Source organism: Syngnathus acus, chromosome 20 (genome assembly GCF_901709675.1).
Source record: "Syngnathus acus chromosome 20, fSynAcu1.2, whole genome shotgun sequence".
Lineage (NCBI taxonomy): Eukaryota > Metazoa > Chordata > Actinopteri > Syngnathiformes > Syngnathidae > Syngnathus > Syngnathus acus.
This window is the reverse complement of record NC_051104.1, coordinates 4,172,417-4,181,151: the sequence shown is the minus strand read 5'-3', so window position 1 is coordinate 4,181,151 and position 8,735 is coordinate 4,172,417. Positions and strand designations below refer to the sequence as shown.

Sequence of the window (8,735 nt, the reverse complement as noted above, 5' to 3'; positions counted from 1 at the left end):
GGCAAACCAGAGGTGTCAATTCTCTATTCGACCTAACCACACTTCGAGCAGCCTAACCCAATACGTTAGTGCGTCCGCCATATTACATGTGTCCGATTTCACTGTACTATATAGCAATGCAAGCAAATAGACTGACTTCAGCTTTAGTAAACATAAAGTTTGAAAAATGTCAGGTAATGGTAGCTGAGCAATTATTTTGAAAATCAGATTAGTACATCTATTTAACCAGGTAAGACTAATTAGTTTGGACGCTGCGGCTGACACATTCAATATGGCAGCGTTGTTGCCGTACAATTCAACACTACCGCAGTTTAGGTCTAGGTATATTTGGGTATACGGGGCAGAAGGGGAAACATCCCCAATGCATATGAGCGCAACATGGTAGCGGAGGAAGCCACCGATGTCCACATCGCATCGGCTACAATGTAGCACCGATTGTTTTTTAGACAAATATTGCCAAACGTGCAAAAAGTGTCATGTGTTGGTCCTCGCTTGGGCGCAGGAGCGCAATAAAATGATTTGATGAGGAAAAACAAGGAGGGGACGCTCAGTCTGGAATAACAAGACGAAGGGAGTCGTCACTGGAGAAAGCTAAGTGTTACATGGAGGCTCAAATCTGCGTTCGCCCGAAGGTTTGGGCTGATCGCCACTTCTCTTAGCTTTATTTGGGATCTTAGCAGCATTGCAATGGCTCGGAGTCGGCAGTTAATCGTATCCTAGGCCGAGGAAAGGGTGTGTAACGCGAGCGGATAACGGGGCCAGTTCGTCTCTTCGGATTACCGCCCAGCCTGTTCCTCTTCCCCATTACACGAAACTAAACGTTGTGTCAAGCAAAGAGTATTAATCACCTTATTTCGTCATGGGGAACACACCTTCGTGCTGCGTGGCGTCGAGCCCTAAACACCGGCGGAACAACCACTCCAGACTGGAGCCCTATCGGCCAGAGCCGGAGCTGAGCCGGGAGGATACGGGCTGCAACCTCCAGCACATCAGCGACAGAGAAAATTTGGACGGTAAGCAAGATGTTAATGCTCCTTGTGAATTCTTGTTTTTGCAACTCGTACTTGCAACATTGAGTAAATGACCCACCCACTTATTGCAGCAGTACTCCTGTGTATTTATTCTAATGGCCCGGTTTAGTGAGCCACATATAATGAGAAATATCACAGAAGGAAATTTATGGTAATTACAAAGCGACCAAACAACTTGAGAACACACGGAGTAGCAAACAGACCTGCAGACATGCAGTCAGTCTCTCTAAATCCCCCTCAATCCTGAGCAAATAATGAGGAAGTGTTTTTTTGTTTTGTTTGTTTTTTGGGGCGTTCAGGTTCAGTGATTTGTGTTTCCATGAAGGAATACAGTGCTGTAGGGAGAATGAAAGTAACAGCTTCCAGACTTTGTGTGCGCGCTTGCAACTAGCATGTGATGGAAAAAGAAAGTCATTCATGAAAACTGCTGACACTGATTCTAACATGCCTGCTCATCCCAAGTACAGTTTGTATAGGTAGTGGCCCTCGCTGTAATTCAGCCTTTTTGCAAACCTGTCATTTTTCCAACAATAGAGATCTACACGACAAAACCTGGATGTTAGTCAAGGCCGACATCTGTAAATGAACAATTGCTCCGGGCGCCAACATTCCTCTCTGTCTTGTGCTGAAGTTAATTTGCGGGGTGAACATATTGACGAGTCTTGCTAGCAGGCTAATTGAAATCTGGGCATGGATTATTTATGCCTGGTTGATGAGCCTGGGGAGTCTCCAAAGTATGAGTTCCAGACTGGTTGACCTACATGTCAACCATACTTTTAACTACTAATAAATGCTGTATATATTTATTAAACAGAAATAAATTTGTCATACACTTCTCAAGGTCACTGAATTTACTTTTGTTCCTAATCAGAAAGATATACATTACATCAGCTGACCCAGCTTGTGTTTGTTATTTCAGCTATGCTATTACCCGTGACAGTGTCACTTTTCTATCGGGCTCAGCGGCAATTAGTGGAGTAAATCGGGGCGGGGGGGCGAGGCAGATTTAAAGACAGCAAAAGCCTTTGAATGTCCTGCCTCCACCATCTGAGTCGTCTCAAGTCAGCGTTGCCTAGTTACAGCGAGAAGATGTGGTGATGAGAGGGGAGCGAAAAGAAGGAGGGTGGGTGTGCGACTCTGTTGGGTGCAGAGCAAATGACTACCCTTGACTTGCCATGGAGTCTTCAACCCCTACACACTCTTAGCAATGAGCCTTCTGTCCCCCCCGTCTTTATTTGCAATAAACATGCATGCTTTCATTTGCAGCAACCATTTTATGTCCTGAGAAAACACCCTACTTATTTCACTCCTATCAAATAAGACTTCTGTCTTGCCACCCTACTTCTTCGAGTCTTATGAACAAGACAGGAGATTGTTGTCACATGTACTAAACTTGCTATCGGCCTCTTGGCACCTTCCCTGACTAGTTTTCTTATCGTCTTTTTCCATCCATTTTTGAAATGTCACTGTTGTGAGTAATCAGCAGATTAGCCGACCATGCTAATACGTTTTCAACACTCCAGCGCAGGAAGTTGGACTCTTTAAGATCACCCCAAGTTGAATGTTGGGAGCAAACTCGTGGAAGTAGAGCCCACACCAAAGGTCACTGACACCAGTAGTCTATTTCCTGTCTGAAATAATGCTACCATTGATTTGCACTTTGAGTACAATGTCCCAGTGATTCGGGAATGACTTGATCCGATACCCCCCCCCTCCCGATCCCCAACAGTTGTGAGCATCGTTTAACCGTCTTTTCTACACACTACCATCCTACATTGATGTGGTTCTTTGCCGCCTTTCAAGTGTCTCGCTAACAAAAAAGGATTGCAGTTCAAAAGGGTGTGACATAACAGCTATTGCTGGATGCATAACCCAAAGAGGCTGTGTGATCTTGTTAGCATAATGCGAGGTTTGAAAGGTATCTTTTTTTTTTTCCTGCAGCTTTTTCTTCTCACGCGTGCACCCTACACTTCCTCCTTCTCGTTCTGACCTCCGAGTGTGTTTGACCTTTCCTGTTTCACCGACATCAACCAGGAAACTGTTTACAATGCGCTCATTGCACACTGACCGTTCTTGGCTGTTTTCCACAACCTTTGTCGATCGGATGAAGTCCATAGCTCCATTGTTTCGCTTTGTGCCTGTATTGCCCCAGAAAAAGGTTTTGGAAGCTTTTTGAAACTTTCCTACAGCTTACATGATTTTTTTTTATGCTCATTGCCCTTGTATCACAATGATTTCTGTTCTATTTTCAGATCTGCCGATGGAGTATAATCCCTCTGACCATCCTCGAGCCAGCACCATCTTCCTTAGCAAGTCCCAAACTGATGGTGAGTTTGACGCTTTCATCTACCCAAACGTTCCCTGCATCCTTCATCAGATTTTATTTATTTTATTAAAGAAGCTTTTTGCTCATCTTGAATAATTGTAGTTAATGGCAGAAAAATCCCCTGAAATGTGATGGAAATTTTTTTTTTTTTTTTTTAGTCGAGACATAATCTGCTCAATGCGATTATAAGAGGCTTATAAAATTGTTCCATTTTCACACATTGTAGCAACATTTGTCTGCCTGAAGAATATGAGGTCTCATTTGATGCAGTGCTCTTTTATTGGCCTCATTAATCTCTTGGCTCTAATGGACCCTGCTTTCTAATTATGTTTATATAAGCGAAACACAGAGAGAAACAAGAAGCCTTTATTTTAAATTTAAAACTGTTCTTGTTACGTTTCTAAATGACATTTTGTGAATGTGAAGGTATGGCGACAATTTGGGCTTTTGTTTTTACAGTTCCTGTGCACAGCAAGCGAGGTAAGGGCGCGACTGTGTCGTGCTCACTGTGCTTCACTTGTTGCCGTCAACTCATTACGCCAAATGTTGCTGTTTTTTTTTAATGGTGTGGCTTTGCAGTAAATTTTTGTTTGTTTTGTAACCGTGTGCATGTTTGGTTTATGAGATGCTCTCTTCTATTTTCCTTACTAAAGTGATCATTTTTATTTTCTTGATTTTATTGCACTTAATTCGGGTGTTGCTACTGATTCAAATTTGAAAATACAGCTTGGGACTCGTTTTAGAATCGGAAAATGATGAAGCAGAGGGTGTGGGCGCGTGTGCATCTGTCTTCCAAAAAAGGATTCATTTGTTTTAATCTTATTAAAGCTACAAATATAAATGTTAATTACTTTGCACTTAAGTTCTCATTAGGTTGAAAGAAAAAGTCCACTGCAGCGTTATTTATTATGGTGCAGTGTTACGCCATACAATCCTGGATCAATACTGACATCTGTCGGCGAGGATGTAGTATTGCAGGATGGCGATTTATTTACTTTTTCCATGTCTTGTTTTCAGTACGAGAAAAGAGGAAGAGCCTTTACATCAATCATGTAAGTATAATCATAATATTAATAATAGAAAAAAATCCGTTCTAACACTTTGAGGGAGCGTTTTTTTCTTCATTGTTCACTCAAAAGTGGATCAATGTTGCCGTGTTGCAAATAGTAATTGTTGTCTCTGATTTGTTTTTGCAAGTTCACACACATTTCGGAAAACAAGGTAAAAAGTAACCTGACCACCGTGGTGTTGTGTGTCCGTCATTCAAACGATGCATCATCATTTGCTAAACTGACAACTATTCGGTGCCATTACATTGCAGTATCCATCCCACCTGAATTATAATTTTAAAATCCTCCATCGTCAGCTCATATTATAACTCGTCCAATATGATATAAATGCAAATGTACTTTCATTTTTTGTTTCTTCACTCCAGCATCATTCAGGCTTGGTGAGAAGGAAGTACAGCTCGTGCTCTACTATATTCCTCGATGACAGCACTGTCAGTCAACCCAACCTCAAATACACCATTAAATGGTAACTACATTTTTTTTTTCTTTACCCCCTCCTCCCTGCTACATGATATATACAGCATGCGTTTCATACCTTCACCAATGAGTTAAATTATATTTTGTTGTGTTGTTTTTCCAGTGTAGCCCTTGCAATATTCTATCACATAAGAAACAGGTAAGAAAATATTTCATCAAAGCTATTTTCTTTCAATTATAACTTCATATTGTGAGAACTCTGCAGCAAAATGGCCCATTCATGAATCCTGTCTTTTATTCCAGAGAGGTCGACGGAAGAATGCTGTTAGACATATTCGATGAGAAGCTTCATCCGTTGTCGGTAAGAATCGACCTTTGGCCACGGCACCAATTCAAGCGACCGTGCCTGATGTGCATCATTTCGTCACCGTAGAAGTCGGAAGTTCCTCCTGACTACGATAAGCACGACCCTGAGCAAAAGCAGATTTATCGCTTCGTAAGGACGCTGTTCAGCGCCGCGCAGCTCACGGCCGAGTGTGCCATTGTCACATTGGTGAGTTCACAATTGTGGGAACAAAAAAAAAAAAAAAAAAGAGATGCAACAATCACTATTTTTCTTATGTTTATTAAAAGGTGTATTTGGAGAGGCTCCTGACCTATGCCGAGATTGACATTTGTCCCGCCAACTGGAAGCGGATTGTTTTAGGAGCCATCCTTCTGGCATCCAAAGTTTGGGATGACCAGGCGGTGTGGAATGTAGACTACTGCCAAATTCTCAAGGATATCACTGTGGAGGACATGTGAGTCAAGATGAAAACATTTTTCTTCGCTTGCTAGTATGAGTTTGTCTGCATGGAGATATTGGAGGGAGATGTGGGGGGAGGGGGGGGGCAGAAATGCAATGACGTTTGCCTTGTTTGTGCGTCTCGCCTCATACGTGACTTAGCTTTTCAACACAGATTTCCTTGGGAGATCAATTTCCAATCCCTGACAGCCTCACTTTGCAAAATAAATACACATGGCCCAGAATAACTGGATGATTGCCACAGTTAGAATTGGGTTTGGTTGTCACTGAGGCTAAACTTAGCCAATGTGTTGCTGGACGGATGCTTAGCAGTATGTTCTCAACTCACGGCTCCCCCCCCCCCACCCCCCCACCCACCAAGGAATGAGCTGGAGCGGCAGTTTCTGGAGCTGCTTCAATTCAACATCAACGTGCCGTCCAGTGTCTACGCCAAGTATTACTTTGACCTACGTTCTCTGGCAGAGGCAAACAACCTCAGTTTTCCTCTCGAGGCCCTCAGCAGAGACAAGGCCCAGAAACTTGAGGTGAGCAGTGGCCGCTCAAAATGGATACTTGATAGGTTTAGTCCAAAAAAGATTAATAAAACACAAGCTATATTTGTAGTAAAGATGTCAATGAATCGATTAGTCGGCAAATAATCGATTATCAAATCATATTTTAATTTGAGCGCTTTACGGATACAACAGAAAAATCCAGTGCATTATTATTGTAATAATTAATTACCGTATTTTCCGCACTATAAGGCGCACTTAAAAACCTCCAATTTTCTCAAAAGCCGACAGTGCGCCTTATAATCAGGTGCGCCTTATATATGGACAAATATTGAGCCACTACAGCAGGCGTGTCCAAAGTCCGGCCCGCGGGCCAAATGTATATATCTTATATATGGACAAAGTTTCAAAATGGGCCATTCATTGAAGGTGCGCTTTATAAGATAAGATAAGATAAGATAGTCCTTTATTATTCCCTCAATGGGGAAACTCCGGTGCGCCTTATATATGGACAAAGTTTTTAAATGGGCCATTCATTGAAGGTGCGCCTTATAATCCAGTGCGCCTTATAGTGCGGAAAATACGGTAATCGTTTCTAGCATTTTATTAATAAAAGTAATAATTGTCTGATTTCAATTTTTGACCTCCAGGCTATATCCAGGTTGTGCGACGACAAGTACAAGGACCTGAAGAAGTTAGCAAAGAAGCGGTCAGTGAGTTCTGACAACCTGGTGATGGTGCGGTGGTGTCCGGCCATCATTTCCTAACGATGGCCATCAGCAGGATTGAGTAAGTGGAACCTGTCAGCTGACTCTGCCCGGTTAGCAGGCAAACTTAGCAGGCGGAGCGGCTGTCCTGTGGATATGTGCGTCTGTCCCGCCCGAGAGACACACAAACACAATCTGGCACTTTTACAAAGCAAGATTGCACCTCTCTAGTTGTAAATAACACGGCACTGAAGGGCGGAACAAGCCGGAGCGGAACCAAACGGAAGCGCGTGAGTGCGACAAAATGAAGAAGTGCAGATGTCGGGTTGAAAAGCGAGACCACGAAGGAGAAACGACAACGAGACAAAAGTAGCGGCGCAGCTACATTCCTGTCATTTTTTAAACCTCTCCCTTCTGTTTCTTATCTTTTACGATCTCATAGACCATTTTAAATTCTCCATCTTTTCCAGCATTTTGTTGATCTCACGTTTGAGTTCATTCCCATTTCAATGCTACACAACAGTGTACATTCCATTTCACATATCGCCACCTCTCTTTTGATTTCCGTATGTTACACAGTGTTGATTTAGCGAACAGCCTTACATCTGGCATTCCTGAGCCAACAGAAAATCTGTGTCAGACCTCCATTTGACACGTTTGACAGTCTGGGGGCTGGTAAAGCGAACTCTTGTTCTTCTAAGTGGCTCTCTCTTCCAACTCAGATCTTCACGGCAAGCAATATTCATGCATTGTTACAGTCAGGTAGAATGAAGCATGCATACTTGAGGGGAGGGAGGGGGGCGGGGCTTGGGGCGGGGGGGGGGGGGCTCTGGCATTCAATTCTCAGTCCGAAATGTACTTCAAAGGTCACGTTGTACTTTCTTCACTGCCATTGTCCTGACCTGTGGTGCCTGGAATAACCAATTTCAAATCCTTACCACTGATGAGAAGAACAAATAACTAACAAATCATTTTGATTCCCACTACCTTTTTTAATGGTTCTTCCTGCTTACTAAACAGCACAATTAAACACTCTGTATTCAGAAGCTACTACTAAAAAAAAAAAAACTCTTCAGGGTAGTTTTGTGTTCTGGAGACGAGCTGAATGACGTTCTTATTATATGTGATGATTAACACTGTTCACACACAGATTGTATACGTTTTGCTAAATTGTCTCTGTATAGTGTACATAACAGTGCCAGTTTGCAACATCTGCGGTTGTACTGTTAGAATATTTATATTAGATCCAGTTTCTACTGTACATGAGGTGGACAGCAATTGTGACAAATCATTTGAAGAATTTTGAGTTCTGAAGATTTAAATGGGAGCTACTTTTGTCTTGATTCTTGTTACAATGTTTTCTACTCATAAAACGGTTGTCATGGTAACACACGGTATCTAGGGCAATACAATTATAGGTGCACAGTAAATGATTTCTTACTATATACATATATATATATATATATATATATATATATATATATATATATATATATATACATATATATAATGTGAATTATTTTAAGACCTGGTTGCCGCAGTTTTTTTTTGTATTTTAGCTAGCTTGCTAGCAATTCACACCAATTTGGACCAAAGATGTTTGATTAAAATGAATTGTATTGTTGTGCATACAATATAGGTCAAGGATTTTAGAATTGTGACAAGACTGAAGACATCATTTTTGTTACCTGTGTTTAATAAAAACATCTGAATACTGTTAAGAATGTTTTTGTTTGGGATTAGGCTCGACAGTAAATTCTACTTCTTCATAATTTTCCACATAATTCTCTTTTCAGTCCATCTGTCGTGGAGCTGATAATTTATTTTCACGAAACCTTTTTCGCCTGTCAACCATTTGGTCTTGTTTGCCCTTCTAATCTTTGTGTCA

General features: G+C 41.7%; 1 protein-coding gene across 4 annotated transcripts; it reads left to right on the top strand.

Annotated features, from left to right (window-relative positions):
* Positions 1–321: 321 nt before the first annotated feature.
* On the top strand, positions 322–8,568 carry ccny (cyclin Y). 4 transcript variants are annotated; one of them, XM_037279957.1, is made up of 12 exons: positions 322–1,013; positions 3,284–3,358; positions 3,817–3,837; positions 4,375–4,409; positions 4,555–4,578; positions 4,793–4,893; positions 5,008–5,043; positions 5,148–5,205; positions 5,278–5,397; positions 5,478–5,644; positions 6,011–6,173; positions 6,791–8,568. In XM_037279957.1, exons 1-12 carry the CDS (start codon positions 860–862, stop codon positions 6,905–6,907), a joined length of 1,071 nt encoding a protein of 356 aa, XP_037135852.1. In that variant the 5' UTR covers positions 322–859; the 3' UTR covers positions 6,908–8,568. The 4 variants fall into 4 exon arrangements, with proteins under 4 accessions (XP_037135852.1, XP_037135853.1, XP_037135854.1 ...); XM_037279958.1 differs by lacking the exon at positions 3,817–3,837; XM_037279959.1 differs by lacking the exon at positions 4,555–4,578.
* Positions 8,569–8,735: the final 167 nt, after the last annotated feature.

What these genes read in the sequence shown, in the direction of transcription:
- ccny (XM_037279957.1), top strand. Translation starts at nt 860, where the DNA reads ATGGGGAACACACCTTCGTGCTGCGTGGCGTCGAGCCCTAAACACCGG. An exon ending in TAGCAAGTCCCAAACTGATG is followed by an intron (nt 3,359 to 3,816) that starts GTGAGTTTGACG and finishes TTGTTTTTACAG; the next exon opens with TTCCTGTGCACAGCAAGCGA. An exon ending in ACAAGGCCCAGAAACTTGAG is followed by an intron (nt 6,174 to 6,790) that starts GTGAGCAGTGGC and finishes TTTGACCTCCAG; the next exon opens with GCTATATCCAGGTTGTGCGA.